General features: G+C 36.1%; 1 protein-coding gene across 4 annotated transcripts in view; it reads right to left on the reverse strand.

Annotated features, from left to right (window-relative positions):
* The window catches only part of LOC150077290 (uncharacterized), a 427,304-nt gene that overhangs the window by 60,652 nt on the left and 340,121 nt on the right, over positions 1-26,531 (reverse strand). For all 4 annotated transcript variants that reach the window (XM_090386488.1, XM_090386489.1, XM_090386485.1 and 1 more), the window contains one exon: positions 15,016-15,150. In XM_090386488.1, the coding sequence (XP_090242614.1) occupies positions 15,016-15,150 (135 nt within the window). The remainder of the gene's footprint in view (positions 1-15,015; positions 15,151-26,531) is intronic.

Below are 26,531 nucleotides of genomic sequence, written 5' to 3' on the forward strand. Positions count from 1 at the left end.
TCAATATTATTTATAAATACAGAAAACAATAATGGACCCAACACTGAACCCTCAGGGACTCCACTAATAACATTAGTCCACGATGAGCAGTGTCCATTGATTACCACTATCTGTCTTCTCCCCCTCAACCACCCCTTTATCCATAGCAGCAATTTGCCTCCAATGCCACACTGCTCCAATTTGTGCAGCAGTCTTCCAAGTGCAACAGTATCAAAAGCCTTTCTAAGATCCAAGTATACAATATCAAAGTTATTCCCTGCATCCAGTTCTTTTGTGACTGCATCATAGTATCCAATCAAAGTGGTCAGGCAAGACTTCCCCTTAACAAAACCATGCTGTATCCAAGCTATAACTGAAGTCTTGTCTAGATGATCCTGCAGTGCTTCTTTAACCAGTGCCTCCATTAATTTTCCTGGAAAAGAATTAAACTCACAGGTCTATAATTACTTGTTCTTGTATTGAGGAAGTTCTCATAATTATGGCTAAGGGTTTGTTTACTTCCTTTGCTGCATCCTTTAATATAACTGAATAGATCCCATCCACCCCAGGTGCCTTTCTTGTATTTATCTTCAACAATTTTTCCTCCACTTTACTTTCAGTTATTACAAGATTATCTAGCTTACTGCCAGAGTTGAATACACCTCTGGCATTCCCCTCCCTGAATAACTCCTCATGTGTGAATGTAGATGCAAAATATTCATTTAGTTTGTTAGCTATCTGAGCAGGATCATCAACAGTTCAACCATCGATATCAAGTGGACCAATCTGATTCATCCCCTTCCTTCTAGAGTTTACATAAGTAAAGAACACTTTGCTGTTTTTCTTTGCATCAATTTGGGTCAATTTAACTTAAATTGACCCAATTTCTTAAATTGGGTCAATTTAAGAAATCCAATCAAACATGAGAACCACATAAAAACATTTGCAAAAGAAGACTTGTAAAATGTTTTAATCAGTGGCACGCATCACAGTGTATGGTTGCAGATTATATTGAAGGATATTACCAATGTTAACATTCATCATTGAATAAAGTTATTTTTTTTTTCAGTATTCACTGGATGTTTGATCAAATGTTGTATTTGCGAAAAATTCATTTAGTAAAAATAAGTTTAGTTTCAAAGCAAATGAAAAAGATTTCATTAAAGCATGCCATTTACTTTAAAAATTGGAGAGGGCGCTCTGGTCGTGGAAGAGATCTGGTCGTGGGTTTTTGGTTGCTGTAAAGGGATAAGTATTTTTAATTTTTACCGTATTCTTCATTAATTAACATAGAACATTGTGTTTTACAGAGATATTAAATAGGTTTAGTAGCGTTTGTTAGCTTCTTATTTTGAATTTAACCAGCGATTTATGGAAGTTACGACTCCCGGTGTTGGCACCAATATTGTTGAACTAGCCGCCATATTGTAATTATCAAGAAACACTTATGAGGGAAGGTTGTTCCAGAAAACTGAAATGGAACAATAAAACCATCTTGACTGGTTGTGGCACATGTTCAGACTGCTTTTGGGGGGGGGGGAGAGAGAGAGAGAGAAAGAGAGAGAGAGAGAGAGAGAGAGAGAGAGAGAGAGAGAGAGCAGGAATTATAGAAGCCAATTCAGAAGAACAGTGCCCATGGAAGTATCTGTAGAAAGGGCATGCGGCAGTAACAGAACATCTATGAGACAGACTGTTCGAGATATATATGTTTGAGACATATATATCTCGAACTGATAGCATAAGATATAAAGTAAAACTAGACAGCGTAATACGAAGCACAGTATTAGAAATCTGTTAGCTTATTATAGTATTATCAATTAATTAAAAATATTATTAATCTTATTAAATTTCATTGTTAATTAAATTGCATTTAAATGAAAATCACCCAGACTAGAGCTGCGAAGCAAAGATTGCAGACTAGAGAGAGAGAGTGCTGTGACTCGGGGGAGAAACGAAGGGGGCGATTCTCCAATGCATCACAGTCCCAAAAATGTGAAATGTCTGCAGACCTTTCTAAAACAGGACATGATCAAGACAAGGAGGATGCCTTTGTGTGCTAGGTTTTTAGAGTGTCAAGAAATGAGGCACCAACTCAGCGTTCTGATGGGCGTCTATGAGAGCTTGAGGTATAGGGTAAATGCCCTCGAAGAAATTAATATGAGGGGATCACAAGCTCTCAGTTACCCAGCTCAATGGCAGAGCTCACTCCTGTGCATCAGGCAAAACAGAGGCAATCTCCAAGGCAGAATGCGCTACTCCCAAAGGAACTATTCATTGTTGGTGACTATTTGCAGGGAGACTGGGAATATACTATGTAAGAAGGATAGGTGGAAAAGGACCAGGGTATGTCTGCCAGGGGGAAAGAGTATGACGTACAGCAGATATCATCTTTTAAGGGCACAAAAGATGATACTGTTGTACATGTTGGAACTAATGACATTAAGAGTAAGAGATCTGCAGATTTACTCATCAAATACAGGTCAATGTTGAAAAAAAGTCGTGAATTAGGATTGAATGTGAAAAGTGTCTGTAAATCTGCCCAGACATGATAGGAGTGAGTATATGATGAGAGCCTTGTCAATCAATTCGGCCCTGGAGAGATTATGCAAGTCTCAAGGGGTGGAATTTTTTTCAGCCTGGTTTGTGCTTGTTCACAGGAGAGACTGCTTCCACAGGGATGGGCTACATTTATATAGAAAGGGTGCAAGAATATTTGTGGATGCTATCGATGCAGTGTAAGGTGTGTCAGAAAACTGCTAGCTTGGGGGGATACACAGACTAAAAGTTTAACGGTTTAGCACAGAGAGAAGTGAAATTGATTCTTGCACTGCTTCTATTAGGATGAGCAGTAGCCTGGAAAGTAAGGTAATGAGATTTCCAGGAGTGCTGGGAGTTATAGTGGAACAAATAAATACACGAATAGGGTAACTAAGAGTAGGAATAGGTACATGTATATTTGCATGTACACCAATGCTAGGAGTATAGTTAATAAATTTGATGAGCTTGAAGTGACATCATAGGCAGATATTGTTGGAATATCGCAGATGTGGTGACTAGGGATTGTTTCCCGGGATTGCAGCTGATTTTTTCTGCAGGATATCCTGGTCTGAATTACTAACTTTAATAATTAATACTAATAGTCTTACACACACATTATAAATATATATATATATATATATATCTATAAGAAATATAAATAATTGATAAAGGACACAGTAAGATGGGAAAGTTATTAACAACAACGTGCCAGGCCTAATGGAAGAAGATATGAGAAGAAAAGAATGTTAAGAACCTAAAAAATTAAGTGGAATTAAGTGGAAATAATGGCTGAATTAATAAGCCAAAACATATTTACAAAAACTAGAAAGGAAGTGGTAATTAATGCATATTAAAAATAGTAATAAATGAAAATAAAAATGAGAATAATAATGAAAATAAATTGGTACATAGATCAGGTATTTCATCAGGGGACTACACCCAATCATGTACCAAAACACTGTGTTTCTATACAAACCCATGCTGATGGAGGTAGTATTAAAGAATATTAAAGAATATTAAATGTTAGAAAAAAAAAATATATATATATATTGAAACCTCCAGAAACATGAGTGAGGTTTCACTTCACTTCCTAAAAATCCCAATCATGTTATGCAATTAGTGTTTTTAGTTTTTTTTACCTGTTTTATATACTATATATATACGATCATCGTGCGCTGGCAAGATAAATAGTTTCTTCATAATTTGAGATATCGTCAGCAATAAAGATGTGTATTATTTTAATTTAGAAAAATATTTATTTTCATACATTAGCAAAATATATATATATATATAAAGCAGAAAGCGAAAGGCCAGCACTTTCTTACATATCTCTGTAATGTCACTGTCGTCATTTCTCGAGTCTCAACTCTTCTCGATTATACATGTCATTTGTCCTAGAAAGATCCTCTTTCAGTTAAGCTGCTTTATATATATTTTATTGTTTTAATATTTTGTGATGATGGAGAGATCAAAAACATTCATCTGGCAGTATTTCATTAAATGTAATAATAATGAAGAAGCAAAGTGTAGTCATTGTGGTGCAATACTGAAATGTAGAGGTTATTCTACAAGTGGCTTGCTTCGGCATTTAAAAACTTAACATTCTATTGAGAAGCCTACGTCGGCAAATGATTGTAACCTCAAACGTTCTGCAGGGGATGAATCAGTAGAAAGCTCTTCAAAATGTTTAAAAAGTGTTCATTCTCAGCCAACATTGTTTAGTTTTTTTAAAGAAAGCCACAAAAGAAGAAATCATTGCAAAGCTTGTAGCTGTAGATGGATTTCCTATCAGTGCCACATGTAAAAGTGAATTTATTCAGTGAAAAAGGTTTGCTTCTTCCTAAAAATCACAATCATGTTATGCAATTAGTGTATAAACAGTATAATATTATAAAAGAAAATATAATAAAAGAAACTGAACAATCATTAAAAAATGGTAAGAGATTCAGTCTTTCTCTAGAGTCTAGACGAATATTCGTCGCTTAAAAACAAACATTATTTAAATATCAATGTTCATCAAGATAAAGACAAATTTTGGAATCTAGGAATGATTGCTATTAATGGTAGAATAAATGTCGAAGAAATGGCTGAAGAAGTAAAACAGAAGTTATTGGAGTTTAAATCATCAATAGAGCATCATACAGTTGCGTGTGTAATGGATGGAGCGAGTGTTATGGTGAAATCCGGACAGTTGATAGATTGTGAACATCAGCTTTGCTATGCCCACGGTATACACCTTGCAATATGTGACATTCTATACAAGAGAGGGAATGATTCGGAAGGTGTAATTGAGGTAGAAACAACTGAAGACAGCGAGGAAGATTTAGAAGAGGATGAAACGGAAAATTACGATTCAAATCTAAGCTTCGAAAACAATCCTGATAAGGAACAAAAATGTGATTTCAGAGATGACCTATTCTCCGGTGCATTAAACATAGTTAATATCATTAATAAAGTTAGTAAGATTGTGCGAATGGTTTGAAAGTCTCCCTTGAAAAATGATACTCCTCAGAATTATGTTAAATTTTCATTCAAGCAAGAAAATTTAAGCCTAGTACTCGATTCTAAAACTAGATGGAACAGTTTGGTAGCCATGTTAGAATGATTCTTACAGTTAAAATCACAAATTGAAAAAACAATGATTGACTTGAAAAATCCAATGATTGACTTGAAGACGCACCTTGAAAAATCCAATATGTGAAGCAGAGTATACAGCTCTTAATGACCTTGTGCGTGCATTGAAACCCGTCGAAATCGGATCGCAAAACCTTTGCAGTTGTGATGCGACACTTCTTACTGCAGAGGGAGTTTTTTCTTTCATCATACAAGAACTTTCTGAGCAAAATTCTATCTTTTCGAGAAAAGTTCAGGAAGCACTAATTTTAAGGATAAACGAGAGAGGGCAAAAAGCTTTGGTTGGATTATTCAAGTACATATATATAAAAACTGGAAAAACGTATTATAAACGTATTATGTGCGTACATGCTCCATACTTTTGGGCAAGTATGGTGCATGTACGCATGCTTAGTCTATTCCGTTTCATGAACCTTGAAATAGAAAAATAGTAGGAACCGAGTTGCAATCATTTCCAAGCAAGTCAGCCTTGTTGGTTACAGCAAAACGAATAATAACGCGTCTTGGGTGAATCATCGCAATCTGATTCGTCACATTTTGACTCCGAGAAAGAGTGTGACAGTGAGAGCGAAAGACAGCAGATACTTTGTGAGAAATTGGCGCGTCAAATAAAAAAACCAAACTGAATGTGTTTCTAAAGACTCTCAACATGAAGCTGAGGGTCAATCACTTGCAAAGAATACATCCAAGGAGTTCGAAATCTTTGAGGCAACTGGTGAAAAAACAACAAATGTATTAAAATTAATGGATGCTCTTGAATCCAACCACCAACAAGTGTAGAAGCTGAAAGGTCCTTTTCGGCTGCAGGACTATTTATAACCAAACTTAGAACTAGACTCAGCGATAAAAGTGTAAATTGCCTGTGTTTCTTACATTCATATTACCTGTCAACTGCAAAATCAGTTTCCAAATAAACTAAAGTGAAATAAATTTTTGTTTAACAATGTAGTCACTAGTCTGTCAAGATTTAAAAAGAACATGTTAAGTTTCTGAAAAGTAAGTTTTGAATTCGTTTCAATCTGTAGTTTATATATATATATGTGTGAATAAATAAAATGCTGTGAAATGCAGTGTCACAGCATTTTAGAAGTCTACAGGAGAAGACTGTAGTTACTTATTCTCAAGGGACACAACCATGCAGCCTGAGGCATAAGCCCTAAAATGCATTTAGTCTGATTCATTTTATACACCATCAGATATCTCTCATATTATGGAGCTATACTTCATAACTGAATTGTTATCAGTGCATCACCAGGGTACCTACCCACTATTTGACCCACCTCTGCTGAGGAAAGGCCAAATAACCTTGAAATGGTGCTGCTTGGGTGGTGTTATCCACTGAGAATAAGTAACAACAGTCTTCTCCACTGGTGAAGCTCTACTTATTCGAGGTAGGGCAATATCATGGCAACTCGTTGTGAAGGTATTTGCAATATGAGATATACTGTATTTCCCCACGTATAAGACGCACCTTAATTTTGGGGCCCGAAATTTGAAAAAAAAAAAAAAAAAAACACGTATTACATAAAGTTATTGAACTCAAGTTTTATTCATCATAAAATTCATACAACTCCTCATCACTGTCAAAACTCCCATCCATTAGCTTGTCCTCATCTGTGTGATGACAAATCACTGTCTTCATATATTGCCTCGTCCTCAGTTCCATCTATGGCATTTGAAATGCCACACTTCTTAAATGACTTGACAATGATCTCAATCTTGATATTATCCCAGGATCTTTTCACCCAGGTACAAACTTCTCCTATAGTTGGTTTCTTCACTCTTCCTGCTGGTGTCAAATTGTCCCCAGAAGACTTCATCCATTGGTTCCATTCGTCTCCAATGGCAGCTTTGAAGGGTTTGTTAATGCTGACATCAAGTGGTTGGAGCTGGGATGTCAAGCCTCCAGGTATGATGGCAAGTTTTGTTTTTTGTTCTTCAGCAATCTTCTTTGTATTTTTTTTGTTGTGTGTGCCCTGAACTGATCAAGCACCAATAGGGCAGGTTTGCATAAGAGCCCAACTGGTCTCCTGCTCCAAACTTTCTCAAACCAGATCTTCATCCCATCCTGATCCATCCAACCCTTGTCATGAACCTGGACAATCACTCCTCGACGAATGTCTTCTTTTGGCATTGTTTTGCATTTGAAAATCAGCTTGGAGGCAGCTTGGTTCTGTCGGCACAACAAGCTAGAACAACTGTATAATGGTTCTTTTCATGTCCACTTGTCTTCACAGTTACAGTTTTCACCCCCTTCTTATCAACAGTTCTGTTACTTGGAGGGGAACTTTGTCCATATTTGCAATCTGTCCCAACTCAAACTGATGTGTCTTCCGACATTGAATGACAAAACGATGAAATCCAAGGACCTTCTGCTCATAGCTTTCAGGCATCTTTTGGGCAAGTCTGGTGCGTGTACGCATGCTTAGTCCATTCCGTTTCATGAACCTGAAGCACCAATTGTGTCCTCCTTCGAAATCAGTAACTTCTCCTTCATCAGCAATTCTTCTTGCCTCATGCTTGAACCATCTTTGTGGACACAGAAATTCCAATTGCCCTTTGCTCCTCAATCCATATCTTCAATTCCCTCTCTAAATGAGGCCATTTTGCTGACTTGCCTCCTTCTGCCGTGGTGTTTTCAGTAGGGTTTCTTCTTCCCATAGCCAGTCTCCGATTGTTTTCTCAGTTGGAGGAGGAGGACCAAACTTACATTCAGCAGCATGATTTCCATTCACTTTTGCAAACTGGATCACTTTTAACTTGAATTCAGCACTGTACGAAAATCTTTTCTGAGCCATTCTGGGTAGAACGTGGCAAAACGTAATGTAATATAACGGTAACAAGTGCGAAACAATGAGCACAAAGACAACAAGCGCAAAAAAATCGGGAAATGCAAGTAAAAAAATCTATAACCACTGTATAGGATGCACCCAGTTTTTAGACCCCAAATTTTTCGAAAAAGGGTGTGTTTTATACATGGGGAAATACGGTACTTAAAATGATGCCATCTTCAGCTATTTTAGAGTTAGAGTTTAGAGTTATATTAACATGATGCTCTTCCACTAACTTATACATTGGTCAAAAGACCTAAAATGCATTTAGTCTGCTTCATTTTATACACCAGGGGTGGTCAACTTAATTTGGGATGCAATCGACTTTTTTCCTTCAAAATGTTCTGTGATCTACCATCTCAAGAATTTCATTGCACATGGTTAAAAAGGTTAATCAACACATATTGAAAAATGTATATAAATTTTAAAATTAAATTATGTCTTAATGTCATCTGCCAAACTTTCAAAATCAGGGATATACTGTGATAAGGCCAACCGTGAAGAATCTTTTGTATGCAATTTCGTAAGACCGATTCTTCACCTTTTTTTTGTTTCAAATACGAAAAGGCCGATTCATGTAGATACGTGGAATCAAAACAGAACAGGAATTTAAAAGTTCACTGCATTTTTCACAGTAATTTTCTCAGCAAACATATTTCCAAAAGTCTTTTTCTGAGGACCCGGCTTTTAGGAAGATATCGTTTCGCAATGTTTTAATTTCATTTTCAAGTAATATTTTCTCCTTGTGAAAAATCTCAGCGATTTTTTTTTTGCGGTTTATTTCGTATCTATGTCGACGTTAAATGGATAAGAAATACAGTATATTGAACAATCTTCAATTGTTTTAAATCACTGAATCTGATTTCAAAATCAGCCACAACTTTCTCAATTTCAGAAACATTTCTCAATTATTAAATTCAAAAATAGGATATTTTTGCAAATGATCTTACATATTTGCAAAATGATGGAATTTCTTTCTTTGAAATCCTTAGCCATTGCCAAAAATTGATATTTATATGCAGAAATACTACTAATCATGTCACCCATATTTTTATTTTTTTCTTGTAATTTCAAATTCAGATCACTTAATTTACTGGTAAAATCTGCCAAAAAAAGCCAGATCACACAACCATTCCATCTTGTAGCTACAAATAATCATCTCCCCTTTGATTAACAAATTTTTAATTTCATTCAGCAAATTTCAAAATCTGTAGAAACTTACTCCGACTCAGCCACCTCACATCTGTGTGTAATATCAGATCTGGTTCATTTTCATCGAGTTGCATTTTGAAAAGTCTCCTTTAACGAGATTGTCCTCTGATGGAATTCACGATTTCGAAAGCTATATCCATAACACTTCTAGTATTTAATCTTTTGTTGGTGGTTCGTAATCTGAACAAGTGAAATAATCCCATCAGAATTCAGCATGCTCAACCCATTCAAGGCCTTACACACCTCAATCAGATCACCGCGCATGTGCCTAGTCTCCACCCATTACAATTTGCAGAAATTAAGCAAGCCTCTCTTGGTAAGAGGATCCTTTCATTCCCCTCACCAATCTTATTGCCCTTATCTGTACACGCTCAAGTAAATCTACATCCTTCATAAAATGAGGCCTCCAGACCTGTACACAGTACTCAAGGCATGGCCTGACCATTGCCTTATACAGAGGGACAATCACCTCCTTTTCCCTGCTAGCAAAATTCCTATATATCATTGACAAATCCCCATGCCCTGCCCTGGCAGCCTGTCTGCATTGCTCAGAAAACTTCATATCTGACTGAACAATTACTCCCAGGTATTTTTCATTTTCTACCACCTTAAGTGTAGTACCTTAAGGTGGTAGAAAATGAAACACCTTAAGTGTTTCTCTGGGGTTACTTCTACCCATATGCAGTACTTTGCATTTGTCAAGGTTAAACTTCAGTTGCCACTTCTAAGCCCATCTGTCCAAATTTTCTAGATCCTGTTGCATAGCACACTGCCATTACTGTCATTAACAATCCTGCCAACCTTTGTATCACCTGCAAACTTCGACACTAAGCCTGATATACCTTCATCAATATCACTGATAAATATACAAAACAACGGCAGACCCAACACTGAACCCTGTGGGACTCCACTAATAACATTAGTCCATGAAGAGCAGAACCCATTGATTACCACCCTCTGCCTTCTCCTACTCAACCATCCCTTTATCCACTGTAGCAATTTACCCTTAATACCATTCTGCTCCAATTTGTACAGTAGTCTTCCATGTGAAACAGTGTCTAAAGCTTTCCTGAAATCCAAGTATACGATATGAAAATTATTTTTTGCATCCAGTTCCTTTGTAACCACATCATAATAACCAATTAAATTTGTCAGACAAGACTTTCCCTTAACAAACCCATGCTGTGTCTTAATTATTCCTGCAGTCTTGTCTAGATGATCCTGCAATGCATCTTTAACCAGGGACTACATTATTTTACCCGGAACAGAAGTTAAACTAACTGGTCTGTAATTACTCATGTCACCCTTCGATTCCCCCTTTGTGAATTGGGGATACATTTGCACATCTCCAGTCTGTGGGAACCTCCCCTGAGTCCAAGGATGCTCTCATAATTATGGCTAAGGGTTTGCATACTTCCTTTGCTGCCTCCTTTAATATAACTGGATAGATCCCATCCACTCCAGGTGCCTTTCTTATGTTTAACTTCAACAATTTCTCCTCCACTTTGTTGTCAGTTATTACAAAATCATTAAGCACCCTGTTACAGTTTGATAACCTTGTGGAATTTTCAAACCTTAATAACTCCTCATGTGTGAATGTAGATGCAAAATACTCATTCAGTTTGTTTGCTATCTGAGCAGGATCATCAACAGTTGAACCATCGATATCAAGAAGTGGACCAATCAGATTCATCCGTTTCCTTTTAGTGTTTATATAAGTAAAGAAATCCTTGCTGTTTTTTTACCATCTTTTGCCAAAGATTTCTCATAATCTGCCTTCACCTGCCTAACCTCCTTTGTGACCTGATTACAGACTAGATTATATCTGCCATAGGCTTCTGAGTCACTTGATAATTTATATGCATCCCATTCATTTTTCTTCTCTGTCGTTGTTGTTGTTTGGTTTTTAGGAGCATTAGCAACTAAGGCCATATTGCTCCGGGAATATGCGGTGGTCATTCCCTTGACCTTTCCGCATCCTCCGTTTTTGGTGGTGACGGGCTCAAACCCCGGTCTAATCAAGAAGCGTGTGCTACGCACTGCTGCTCCTTCCCACCTGGCTACGGAGGCGCCTTTCTTCTCTGTCACAAGTCTCATTAGTTCATTTGATAACCATATAGGCCTAAACCTTGAACAATATTTCTTAATAGGTATGAAACTTTTAGGTTTTTTTTTTTTTTTTTTTGGGGTTGACACAAGCCCGAAGCGGGATTCGAACCCGCGACCTTTGGGTTGCCAGGCAGGCACTTTACCCACCCGGGTAGCCTGGTCGGCGAAACTTTTAGTAGCTTCCACAATTAATTCCTTGAATACTTCCCACTTAGAATTTGCTGTTGGTAACTTCATCAGTTGATCCCACTGTACAGAATTTAATGACTGTCTGAGACCACTGTACTCACCTTTACAGAAGCAAAAACCCTTTCCTTTACCCCTGATGGTAATTATATCTTTAAGTAAATCCCACATCAGTACACTGTAATCACTGCCACCTAGTGGTTCCTTTATCTGCAAATTCTTAATACAAAAATGATCACTGCTGATAACCAGATCAAGAGTATTACCCTCTCTGGTTGCCTCTTGAACATGCTGCTGCAGAAAACAATCGACCAATAAATCCACAAAAGTCTTACTAGTGTGCAGGTGACCAACCCACAAGTTCCAGTCATTATCTGGGAAGTTAAAATCCCCACATTATAAGACAATCTGATTTACTAGCCCAATCTATTTCTCTGTACAATTGTTCATTGTACTCATTCGAGTCATTAGGCCTATAACACATTCCAACTCTTATTTTTGCTTTCGCAGTGCTTATATCACACCAAACTGACTGAACAGTGCACCGTTCATCTATATAAACTGGATGCACTTCTTTTGATTTTATGTTTTTCTTAATTAACAGCATAACACTTCCTCCCTTCCTACCTTGTCTATCCTTTTTGTACACACTGTACTCCCCAAATTCCAATTCTGCATTCCTAATATCTGTGTGATACCACATCTCTGATAGCCCAACAATACCCGCCTTTAATATCTTACACAATCATACACGATTTATAAATAGGGGAACGATATCGTATATAACACGAACCGAATTCGCTTATGCACGATTTGCCTTTGAGTTTACAAAAAATGGCAGTCGAGTGCGGAATTACCCCAACTGAACGCAACACGATAGGAATGAAGAGAAGATTTAGAAAAATGTATTTATATTTTACAGTGAAGGAGAAACACATTTCACCATAATAACGTGGTTCCAGCTGTTGGTATTATCACAAATGCAATTAGATCGAGTTTACTACCAGTTTATAACCGATTCCACTAGCAGTAACGTCACTGGAAATTGTTTTTATTGTTTTATGGTAGTAACCCCCAGAAATGTGCTTTAGTAAAATGTGAGCTAGTGAGGTGTTAATAGTGTGTCTCTGCCTTTATGGTGTTGTTTATTCAGTTGCTACATGCGTGCAGCTTTTTTTTTGTGTATCAAGCGTGCCTCCTGATTTTGTAATTGTGCTTTATTCTCTAAAAATGAGTAAAATACTTAAAAGGTGTGAAAAGGAAGCGTCCTGGTGAAGACACTACAGATTCAGAGAGAAAAAGAAAAGCAATATAGATAATCAGAGGCAGACTTGGTCAAAAATTCTTACCTGGGAAAATTTGTAGTGGCCTCTGGCCCACCGGGATTTCCCCGGTGAGGCTTATGGCCAGTCCACCTCTGTCGATAGAGAAAAAATATAAAATTGCGAAACGCTTTGAGCGAAATGAAAGACCATGTGATATTGCACGTGCTACAGGCCTAAATGAGGCAATGCCGAGAATTAAAGAATGCAGAGAAAATAAAAACTTTCATAGCAGGAACAACTCAGAGTGTAATTAAAATCCATTAGATTAAGACACAAATAATTGGAAGAGATGGAACGGCTGTCATCTGTTTGGATAGAAAATCAAACAAAGAACAAGTTTGCTTACGACAGAAGCAAAAGCATTAGCAATATTTTATTAAGTAATAGTCATAATAAAATATGTAAGTATTTTATTATGATTATTTATTGTGTTTTACAAATTACAAATGTGTGTTCAATCTTGGGTGGTCGGCACCTAACCCTATTTTTCCCATAGGGCCTGTTGTTTATATTGCACGATTTTACATTGCATGAGGGTTTCTAGGAACACAACTATCGTGCTATACGAGGAATGACTGTACGATGATATCCAGCTCAGAACCCTGGGTGTACCAAGCCCATACTCACCAGATGTGAGCCCCTGGGTTACTTGCTGATAATAAAGACTCCTTTTGTCATGTCTTTACACCAATGTTAATGTTCCTTTACCATTTAAATGTTTTAAATAAATTGATTCAGATACTTAGCTCCATAACCGAACCAAATTTCCTCTGCTTAAAATAACGGAATTAATTAATATTCTAATCAATACAAATGTGTTTTTCTACAGTAAGGTTTTTAAACAAATTTATGGCTTATCTATGGTAAAATTTAGGTAAGCCATAAATTTATGGCTTGCCTACGAAAATTAATTGCAGAGTTTTATCCCCTTTCTTGAATAATGCATTGTTTTATGGTTGTTATATTGATGATGAAATCATTGTCACTACAGTTGACAGTTAATCAGATTTTAGATGCCTTTAAAATAATTTAAGGTTGTGCTTGCATTTTAGTTTCCATCCCATTACACATAAAAAAATTAGTTTTATACAAACAGTTTATTACTGTAGCAACATTTAACATAATAAGGAAATTCATAATTTTGTGCAGAAATTCCTATAACGTGGCTATTCATTAATAAATTCCATTAAGAATAATGTACTGGATAAATATGTGCCCCTCTCTATGGAAATAAACTTGTCAGTTCAGAAAAAAAAATATACAATATACCTACAGTTTATACCTACGAGGCTTAATATGTTAAATTCCTTGTTTTATAGCACCGACGTTGCTTTTAAATATTATCCTATCCTATATTGAAATGAGGAAATTATTTTCAGTACCCTCTGATTTATCACACAGAGATAATGTTAAGAAAACATAATGTAGTTTATCATACTGAATGCTCTGACTGTGATTCCACAAACCAAGGTTCAACTTGCTGCACCCTATTTAAGCACATATATAATCATGTAAAGTTGATTTAAGCTGGTTTCTATGCTTATTCAACATGCCATATCCTTCACTGATGATTTCAAATATGATAACATTTCTATCTCACATTATTGGCCAAATTTCTGTAAATGTCTTATTTTTGAAACTTTACACAAGAAATTATTCTGGATTTCTATAACTGTCCAGCAACACTTTCTTATCCTTTATTAACTCAAATGCGTGGAACTAGATTGATTTATCCATAATCCCCACCAATCTTACCCAGTTTATAATGGCTAAATCCTGGAGGTCATATGTCTATATGCTTCAGTAATCATCCATACTGTCTCCTTGAAAATGATTCAAAAAGTATTGGTTCCACTTCAGGGTAATATCTTAAAAAATTTCTAATTTTTTTTTCAGTTTGGACATGCGTCTTTCTATATTTGTGTTGTTACTAGTGACACTTGCTGCTAGGTTCCCACTGTCTGTATGCACAAAAATGGGGTTTATGTAGCTTCAGTTCACTCGAAGCTTTCTGTGATAAATCTCTTGTTAATATCAACAGTATTAATTTTAGTCTATTTGTAACTCAGATGTTAGGAAAGATCCAAAAATTTATAGAAGACCTTGGAATAAATCACAAGTAACTAATTATTGTTTAATCAAATAAGTTAAACACATTGATTTCATTATTTGAATATATATAATATCATAACAATGCATACCAAGAAGTTGATTCATTTTCTTCATCTGAATCTGAACTGATGGTAATAACACTAACAGCGGGACTTGGCGTGTCATGTATAACAATCGTCTGTCGTTGTCTTTCTTGATCCGGAGGAGAAATCACTATTTTTGTTCTGAAATAGTATAATAATAATTTAAAAATATATAACTGAACTTAATATATTAAATAAGCAGCTTGCTTAAATAAGGATAAAATCAGCTGAAAAAAAAATTAGATAATTAAATCTATTTTTAACAAATCCCACTACTTTTGATAAAGTTGTGTTTTGTAAAATCACAATTAAAAAAGCATAAAAGGGAAATAAATAAATTACTGCCAAAGGAGTTAATAAAACAATTTTTAAATAAAAAGGAGTAAATAAAACGGAAAGTGTTAGGTTATGTGCTAAACAGTAGCATCATGTGCCATTTTGATGAAGTCATGATACAGTCGATTCCGGTTATTTGGGACACATCAGGACTAGTGCATTTTGGCCCAATTAAGCGGCTGTCCCAATTATCTGAAGTTTCACGTAAATAGTTAAAAATACAATGTACCCCCCCCCCCTTTAGAATTAGTTCACTGTACAATCAAATCACGTTACGACGAACTCACCATAGTAAAGTACTGTTCATTATACGATGTGCAGTAAGCGCCGGTCATTGTGATCACATTTGAGAATTGAATTTTAATTCTATTAAACAGCAATTCTAATTAGCGAAAATAGGAGGAATATTATCCAGAGGCTATAAAAGTAAAGATATATTAAGCACAAATTTACCCTTTATTACCTTACCAATTAAAAAATTAAATGATACGTGAAATTCGGAAGAATATACGTGATAATCGGAATAATTAATACGTACTGTAATATGTACATACTAACTAAACTAGTTGACATTTCTGTTCACTGACATTTGTGGGTGGGGATTAAAATTTAAAACAGTAAAAAGATAAGCAATCAATAACAAAAAACATGGCACACACAAATTGCAAGTAACACATTTTACCATAATAACCCACAGAATTCCAGCTGTCAGTATTATCGCAAATTCAATAAGATCGAGTTTACTATCCATTTATGATAGATTGAACTAACAGAAAAGCCCAATAAACAGGTGACTGCTAATTGTTTTTATTGTTTTATGGTTGTGACCTCCAGAAATCTGACCGAACTATGTGGTATGGTCGGAGACAATCGTAGGGTAATCTCCAGTGCTGCAGTCTCCTGCCCTGATTAAACGGCATTTTTTCCCAATTAAGCGAAGTAAACCCTGGCTATTTTCTCGATTGGGTTCTGGTTTTTAAAGATTTGTCCCAAATAAACGGCTGTCACGATTAACCGGTGGCCCAAATAACCGGAATCCACTGTATATGCAAATGACATTCCAGCATGTTTAGCGTCATAAACATGCTGGAATGTAAAGGCAAACCTGGCCTAACTACATGTAATTATAGGTACCATGTTGTCAAGAAAAGCCCATATTAATTTGAATGGGGGCATGATTGCTGGAGCACATTTGACAGAAGCTTCAGTACTAAGACAACTGAACTCGCAAATTTTTCACGAGGAAAAGTTTCCGAGGTCTTATCTACATGGGAATTTAAAGAGAAGACATCATCTGCAAAAGGCAACAGTGAAACTGCATACTCCAGAATCTGGACATTTGAGCATTAAGGTTATGTGCAAAGAAAAATCAGTGAGCAACAGCTGATCAGGCATGTATAGATTTTAGTGCAGGATGTGAGAAGCTAGTTTCGCCAAAAAAAATTTATGTTGAAAATTTCATAAAATTGGATATCATGGTTCAGTTGCGCTTCAAAACCCACTCATCACACCTGACAACACATGCCGTCGTGTCCAGCGGTGCAAGGAGCATAGGCAGCGAAGAAATGTGATAGGGTCCGACAAATCCTCTTGCACCTTGCAGCAAATGAATGAGTGCACATACGGCAACAATCGAAGGAAGCTTACAGTCGACTGCTTGTTCCCTACTATTAAGGTTAACTGTGTGAGGCGCTTTCTCATTAGCATTAGTTGAGGCATATGATGCAAGAAAGCAAGGTTATATAGTATCAGACAAACAAAACCCGAAAAAACCATTCCCATTCCACCCATCTGGCAACTCCAAATGTTTGTCTAGTTCAGACATAAATTTATTTAACCTATCAACTTCCACAATGACAGATGGAAGTTCGTTCCAGCAATCAACTACCCGCTGGCTAAAGGCATATTTCCGCACATCTATTCGACAACTGTCTTTCCTCAATTTGAATTTATGCCCCCTCAGGTTTGTAATTTGAGCAAGAGGAAGAATCTCTCAGCACTGAGCCTGCTCAAACCATTCAATGCCTTATACACCTCAATCAGATCACCTCGTAGGTGCCTAGTCTCCAGATGCTGCAACTTGCAGAACTTAAGCCTCTTGTGTTAAGAGCTCCCTTTGTTCCTCTCACCAATTTTGTTGCCATTCTCTATAATCATTCTAGCAACTCTACATTCTTCTAAAATGAGGCTTCCAGACCCAATTTTGTCGATATTCCTATATATCAACAAAATTGCATGACCCACTCTGGCAGCCCATCTTCACTGCTCAGAGAACTTCATATCTGCCTGCACAATTACCCCCAGGTCTTTTTCATTCTCCACCTCCCTGAGTGTAGCACCACACAATTGGTACGTTTCTCTTGGGATACTTCAAATACGAAGTACTACCCATAGGCAGTACTTTGTATTTGTCACTGTTAAACTTCAGTTGTTACTTCTCAGCCCATCTGCATAACATTTCTAGATCCTGTTGCAGTAGCATACTGTCTTTACTGTCATTAACAATCCTGTCAACATTTGTATCATCTGCATACGTTCATCGGTATCATTGATAAATACACAAAACATCAATGGGCCCAGCAAGAAACCCTGGGGAACTCCACTAATAACATCAATCCACATAGAGCAGTGTCCATTTATTACTACTCTCTGCTGTCTTCCACTCAACCATCCCTTTATCCATTGCAGCAACTTGCCCTTAATGCCACAAGGCTCCAATTTGTACAGCAGTCTTCCATGTGCAACAGTATCAAAAGCTTTCCTGAAATCCAAGTATATGAAATTAAAATTATTTTTTGCACCAGTTCCTTTGTGATCACATCATAGTATCCAATCAAATTGATCAGACAAGACCTCCCGTTATCAAATCCATGCTGTATCTGAGCTATAGCTCCAGTCTTGTCTAGATGATTCTGCAATGCTTCTTTAACCAGTGACTCCATTATTTTCCCCAGAACAGAAGTTAAACTAACAGGTCTATAATTATTTGTATCACCCTTTGAACCCCCCTTTGTGAATTGAGGATACATTTGCACATCTCAAGTCCATGGGGATTTTCCCTGAATCTAGGGATGCTCTCATAATTATAGCTAAGGGTTTGCTGCTTACTTCCCTCGCTGCCTCTTTCAATATAACTGGATAGATTCCCTCTTCCAGGTGCCTTTTTTATGTTTAACTTCAACAATTTCTCCTCCACTTTGCTCTCCGTTATTACAAAATCATTTAGCTCTGTTAGAGCTCAGTAAACTTCTGTCCTTCCTTTTCTTACATAATTCGTCATATAGATGCAAAATACTCATTCAGTTTATCAGCTACCTGAGCAGGATCATTAGCAACTAAGGCCATATTTCTCCGGGGATATGCAGTGGTCATTCCCTGACCTTTCCACATCCTCTGTATTCGGTGGTGACTGGCTTGAACCCCCGGTCTAATCAAGAAGCGTCTGCTATGCACTGTTGCTCCTTCCCACCTGACTACGGAGGTGCCTAGGATCATTAGCAGTTGAACCACTAACATAAAGTGGACCAATCTGATTCATCCCCTTCCTTTGGAGTTCATATAAGCAAAGAAATCTTTGTTGTTTTTCTTTGCTTCCTTTGCCAAGGATTTCTCGTAATCAGCCTTCACTTCCCTAATCTCCTTTGTGACTTGATTACAGACTAGCTTATATCAGCCACAGGCTTCTGTGTCACCTGATAATTTTTACGCATCCCATGCATTTTTCTTTTCTGCCATGAGCCTCATTAGTTCATCTGACCTCCATATAGGTCTAAATCTTGAACAGTATTTCTTAGTTGGTATGTAAAGCCTAGTAGCTTTAATTCCTTAATTAATTCCTTGAAGGCTTCCTGTTTAAAATTTGCTGTTTTTAACATCAACAGTTGATCCCAACAGTTAAAGGAATAAAAGCATGCCTTGACCTTAAATCCACGCATGGCAAATAATTGGAAGTATAACAGGAGATGAATTCCTGAGTTTGAGGGGCTTTTCGTTTATACCATCTTCAAAGCGGAAGTGACAAGTGTCGAAGGCCGTATTTATAGCCCAGGGATGCTCTATTGCCGTATTCAAAAGTGTGGTGGGGTATTTGATTAGGCGAAAAGGAAGAATAGAAGGAAAATTCCCACCCCCTCTCGTATTTCAATAATAGTTTGGGAATTTGAAAAATTTAGAGATTTAGCAGAGTTTAAAGGTTTTTTGGAGAAAGAATATGAAAGTTTCCACTTGGAAATCCAAGAGCGTGACTACCCATCCCCGTTAGTAGAGGTCCTGAGGGATGGGGGGGGGGGTTATGTTTTGTTATTAAATTTGGACTTGTAGGATTTTTGCTTTACATCCCACTCCACAGAAATTATTATTGGTCTAGGTATGTTAATTGACCTGTTTGTTGATCTTATTGCTAGAGTCTCACTGGTTTCTAACTTTAAAATTTTGTGTGTTGTTAGTCTAATATGGTGCTTTCAAAGGATGGAGAATGTCCCGTGTCTAAGTGGTTTTTTCTGTCCGGTCTATTTTTTCTTTATTATTTGAAGCTACTTTTAAACTGCTTTTGTGCTTTTGGAATCTCGTATGTAACGATGTTCTCATGTGCTGCTGATATATATACAATCAGTCTGGTGTTCAAGGAATTGTATGTTTATTGTTTAAAATGTATTGTTTTTTTGTTGTTTGTTGAATTTTTAAGGCATGCCCATAGTTTCTTGGAGCTGCTGAAGGCTAAGTTTACTCACGAATCTTTGAAAATTTTTTCAAAGGTTTCAACATATGGGATGCCTATCCATTGTTTTTTCATCACTTCTCGTTTTGGTTTTTCTTTACTGTTCCTTTCGGCAGTATTTTAGGCACTGTTTACGAGCTATTTTGGATAACTGCAGTTGGAGAATTTGTCCTTAAGTGATTCAATTTCTTGTTTAAAATCATTCTATCTTCTATAGATGAATACTTGAAAGCATTGCTGAACTGGGCTATTGATTGATTTTTTGTGAGACAGGGGTCCGCAGCTGTCAAAATGCAAATAGTTTCCCTTATTTGTAGATTTGTGTTATATTTTAGTGTTGATTTTGGTGGCATTTCTTGTTAATGTTAGATTTAAGAAGTTTATGCTGTTGTTTTCTTCATTTTCTATTGTGAATTGTAGCCTTTCATCTATGTTATTCAACTCATTAAAGACTGTATTTATGGTATCTGGTTTGTCTATAAGAAAACGATCATCTATGTACCTTCCATAAAATTTAAGGGATGGGGAAGAGTACTTGGAAATGATATGGTTCTCTATTTCCAGAAGGTAAAATTCAGAGAGATGTCGACTTATGAAACCACTCATTGGCATCCCAAATACGTGGTAAAAAAACTCCTTCATAGGTGAAATAATTGGCAGATAACAGTATGTTTAGTAAGTTTGTTATATCAGTGATTTCTAATTCAGTTCTGGTTTTTAGTGTGAGATCATGACCTTTTGAGGGTGTACATTTGTATATAGCGATTTTATATTTTTGACTGACAAAAATAGGTATTCCGTATTTTTTATGCGATATTTGGAATAATTCATTAGAGGTTTTAATAAATCAACTACAAATTTTGTAGTTGATTTATTAAAAATCCCAAGTTTGCTGTTGATGTATTTTTTAAACTTACTATGGGCCTTAATGGTTTGTTGGGTTTATGAAACTTAATGATACCAAAAATAGGACAAATGTGTTATATGCTAAGAGGTCTGTGTGCAAATTGCTTGTAATCTTTTAAATTGGATTTTTGGGAATAGGATTTTTTCTATTGGTGGGAATAGGATTTTTTTTTCTAGTTTTTGGTATGTATTTGTATCTTGTAGAAGGTTTGTGTTTATTAATATTACTGAGTCAGCTTTATCAGCCTTTTGAATGATGATGTTTTTATTTGTGGCTAATTTTTTGATGAACTGAAACTCCTCTTTTGAAAGGTTAGGAGTGAGATTTGGTTTTTTATTTATTACATTATTTATTTAAAATAGAAACAGAAGACGTAGAACAGAACAGACAACTTCTGTTCCTGGACATCCTCATCTCAAGAACCCCAGATAATCTCGATAAGACAGTATATAGAAGCCCACAGATACAGGATACATCCTAAACTTCAGGTCATCACTTCTATCTCTCTCTCTCAATTAAAGTAGTCATCATCAGGACCTACATTGATAGGGCCCAATATCCTCCAACATTAGTAGACCTGATTCATCAACAGAATTCTCAACAATAGCTACAACCCCCTGCAAAAAAAAAAAAAAAAACACCAAAGAATAAGCTCCTCATACCACACAATCCAGGAATCAGCAGCATTACAGCAAAAACTCATAACATACCTACATTCTATGTCAGGAACCAAATTCATAAAATGGAAACATTCCAAGAATCAACATCAACCACCCAAACCCAAGGACTGATATATATACTACATCCAGTGCTCCTGAAACTCAACCTACATCAGCAAATCATATAGGAGACTAAAGGAAAGAATACAGGAACATAAGAAAGACACACAACACAGCAGAATCCACAAACCGAAACAGCCACCTGATGTCTTTCCTGCAGAGGTACATGGACTTTACAAACACCTTAGTATTTTTGACAGATTCGTCATACTCCAGAAGAACATTTCAGAAAGCCTACTTCATAAAACATTTCAGAAGTTTAGCAATAAACAAGGGGTCAACTTCCACTGTACCTATTATAATCTATTCCAAGCAGAAATCCCAAAAAAGATCAAGAAATAGGAGATTCCAACAACCCTAAATAAGTAAATACAAATATTTACTCTCTGACCTTAACCTTGTTACTAGCACACATGGAGGTAAATCCCCATATGTATAATTTGACCAAAAACTATCTCATTAAAAAACCCACCTGCCATTGGCTACACCAAAATCAACCTTAACTATTCAAACCCTTCTTTCAAACCACTCCATGTAATTCCCAGAAAATTGCACCCCAGATGCATAAACAGGCTTTTCCAGCTAAGCTATATTAATTAATTACTTATAATGTTTATGTGTTTGGCATTGAGGTGTTTCAATCATTCAAGATTGCATTCCAATAATAAATTATTTAAATCTATCATGTTATATAACACTTTAGTCTCAATTAATTAATTATCTCACAATGATGAACATTTATGTAGATCCCTTCTTCCAAATAATCATTTCCTAAGTTCATCGGGCAGAAAAGAATTAAAAGGTGGGGCACAGCAAATATTAAATTGGTCAACAAAATTTTCTAAACTAGTTTTGTGCAATTATTTCAAATATGCTCTTGGTTTTTTTTTCTAGCACATGTAATTTTCATAATACAACTATTGATAATATAAGTTACTTAAGATGATTTTGTTACAAAATGAGACTGGTTACAATTAAATTTTTATCACACTTACAGTTTAAGCTCAATACACTTTATACACACAGCTAAAATAATATAATAGACTATTATAAAAAAGATATGTACCATTAAAAACATTTGAATGATTCCCTTTGATACATTAGTTTATGGAATGTCACAGAACAACATCATCCAGCAGTAGTCTGCTAGCATGTGTTCATTCCAGAAACCTTGGTAGTGATTTTCCATTGACTTAATATCTTTCCTCCTGCTCAACACTCACTATGTCAATGTTTTTGGGAAACAAGTCTAAATGCAAATGCAAGAAATGAAGTTTCAGCTGCATATAACAACACATTTCTATATATAGTTCAAGCAGTTTCTTAACTCCATATTTGTATACAGGAGACCAGTGGTTACCCAAAAAGCTTTTAGTTCTAATACAGTGAGGCAGCATTTCCCAAACTGGGGTCTGCAGACCCCTGGGGTCTATGAAACAGTGATTGAACACACGTTATATATAGGGGTCCTTGAACTTTTTTTGATATTTGAAGGATCCATGAACTTTTTTTTTTTTTTTTTTTTTTGATATTTGGAGGTGTCCTTGAACTTTTTTTTTTATTTTTGAAAGGGTCCATAGATCTCAGTAGTTTGGGAACCACTGCAATGAGGCATTCTTTAAAGCTTCATCCTACAGCAATGCTCAGATTGACTTAATATCTTTTCTCCTGCTCAGCACTCACTGTGTCAATTTTTTTGGGAAACAAGTCTAAATGCAAGAAATGAAGTTTCAGTGGAACATCACATTTCTTTATACAGTTCAAGCAACTTCTTAACTCCATCTTTGTACACAGGAGAACCCCAAAACCATTTGAAAGCCTACAGTGCTTTTACTTCTAATACAGTTAGGCATTCTTTAAAGCTTCATTCTACAGCAATGCTCATATTTGAGGACACACACACACACACTTTTATGACACCGATCTCTGGAAATTTCTCATATTAGTAATGAATTTAGTAATAACGAATTGTAGTAATGAAATACTTTCAAATTCATCTAACCCATTACTTTCACAAAAACCTTCATTGGATCCACTAACAGAATATAAAGCACACCACTTGTTCCTGGCTCACATGTGTTTCTTTAAGGCCAGTCACATCTGATGTAATGGTCTGTAGTAGAATGGCTATCCCAAAGAAATAAGAAAGAACAATATTTTGTGAACCCTACTTGCATGCCCATTAATGTATCAACAATTTTGAGGTCGCCACAAATATTCCACTGATGAGTGCTGTATTGAACTGCTTTGGGTTGTGTCTTCATGTTATAGTACTTAAACACAGTGTGCAATGGGATGGAGGGCTTTAAGTTCCTGCTATACAAGAAGACAGTTTTTAAACTTTGCTGTGAACAGTCAGAGTCATCATTCACATACAATGCATACTTGTGATAATTCCCTAAAAAATCCACCGACACCATGGTAATAGCAGTACAGACCATGTACTGTACAGAATTTTGCCAAAACTTGGTTTCTTTTTTGATAGCGAAGCACTTCAACATTTTTCTTAACCAAGTGCTTTTGCTTCTTCTTGAAGTGATAAGTTCACCTTTATCTCTGGGGTGGGCTAGATTTCTAATAAGGCCATTCAACTTGTCTTGGATAAACAGCTCCAGATCTGATGTCTCTGCGTCAGTTGTGTACCAGGTCTCTGCCAATCACAACTTTACTGCATTAAGAATCCAATTACATTCACATTACAAAAGTAACAATCACCATTGACTTTTTGCTTTTGTTTATAACCAGTCACAATCTATTTGAACAAGCAGTAGAAATAATGTGGTGCCTATGCCTTATTCTGGTCATCTAGAGGACAGTTAAAGTATAACTGGTAAATTTTCCAAATATCTGCCGTGATCATACATTGTTGTATTTGGTCAGGAAATAGCAACACACATAGCAGAATTTGCTGGAGTGGTTTTTACACTTCCAGGGCATGCAATGAATGTATTTCAGTAACTCACCAGATCTTACCCAAAACAAGTTATAATCAAACAATTACATAAATATGAATGTATAAACAACAATAATAAATGAACAATAATTATTATATCATATAGGTTATAAGGGTTATAGATTAGGAATAGGTTCATAAGTAGTAGTATAATCAGTCTCATCATAAAAATTAGACGTGATAGAGGAAAACTGAAAATGTAAGATTCTATCTGGACTATGGTCACAAATTTAAGCCAGTTCTTTTCAACTCTTGTTTCAATTTTATTTCTTCTTTAAAATTTGAACACAAAGAAGTTGCATAATATTTTCACATTTAAAATATCAGATGGTGGCAGCTTCACAATCACCACATGATATTCCAATTTAGAGCCTATGTCTTCAGTCCTTATTTCATGATCAGCTTAAATAATGTTTCTAATAAAGGGAAACAAGTTCATCAGTTGATATAAGATTCTTCCCCCCCCATTTTGTTTTGTTCTCAGTGATTTCATGTACATCTCCAACAATACAAAATTATTTATCAACAACACACAAACATAAAACTTTGCATATGTGCAAGAAAAATGCCACTTACTGATTAATGTCTAAATATTTTACACATTCTTTGCTAAAAAAATACAAAAAAAATATATATATAATTTAGACAGTGACTTTCATTTTATTCAGTGTTTTTATATATTTAAAAAATTCAGTCTTGGAATGCGCCTTGTGTAAATAAATTAGAAGGCATAACATGCAATCATTTTAGCATTAGCTACTTCAGCAAAGATGGAATCCCAAAATTCAGAATTTATAAGACAGCAATATGACGGCTCACATTTTAACCCCACAATGTGAAAATACCATATAATTACTATTTTCTTATTAGAATACAGGTTTTTTTAATTATTATTACCGAAAGTGATATAATCTCTCTCTCTCTCTCTCTGCCTATACTCCGCCAGATGGTGAGTGAAGGGAGTCTGATTAGTGTGCATGTGGAGGGTACTTTCGAGGCCATGTTAAGATATTCTTGCCATGTGTACGCCATATCCAAATATTTCATTACTTCATAGAGCATGTCTTCCCCACCCTTTCATACTAATGAATACATCATGAATTGATAAACTAACAGAACAAACTTATCTGCGAAAAGATCTAAACCTCCCAAAAACTTCCTCATTCATTTCCCAAATATACGTGGTCTCAGTTCTAATTTCAATGATCCATTTCCACTTAGTCGGCCTAACCCCACGTACTTTTTCTGACAGCATCCCAGTTATCGGTTAATTCAACTGCTGTTCATCTCAGTTCTCCAATTTGCTGGCTTAAAAGGTGGTACTTCCATTCAAAGGTGTATATCTTTTCTGATATTTCTTGTCAGAGACTTAGTAATTTGGAATCTCCTCTTTCCGATCTTCTCTGGCCTAAAACTTCTCTACCACATTAAGTCAAATTCATCTGTAGCCTCTACTGTTCTCCAAACTCCACTAATCACTTAGAGCCCTTTGACTTCCTCTCTTTTAAATTTAACTTCTGATTGAGGTGTATAAAGCCTTGAATGGTTTGAGCATGCTCAATGCTGATGGGATTCTTCTTCTTGCTCAGAATAATCACCTGAGAGGGCATAAATTCAAATTGAGGAAAGACAGATGTAGGATAGATGTGTGGAAGTTTGCCTTTAGCCAGTGGGTAGTTGGTTGGTGGAACAGACTTCCATCCTTTGTTGTGGAAGTTGATCGCCTAAATAAATTTAAGGCTGAGCTGGACAGGTATTTGGGATGAACAGAGGGGTGAAATGGGAGCGTTTTGTCAGAGACTTAGTAATTTGGAATCTCCTCTTTTCGAT

Source organism: Mastigoproctus giganteus, chromosome 12 (assembly GCF_048544385.1).
Source record: "Mastigoproctus giganteus isolate SK-2022 chromosome 12, ASM4854438v1, whole genome shotgun sequence".
NCBI classification, from domain to species: Eukaryota; Metazoa; Arthropoda; class Arachnida; order Uropygi; family Thelyphonidae; genus Mastigoproctus; species Mastigoproctus giganteus.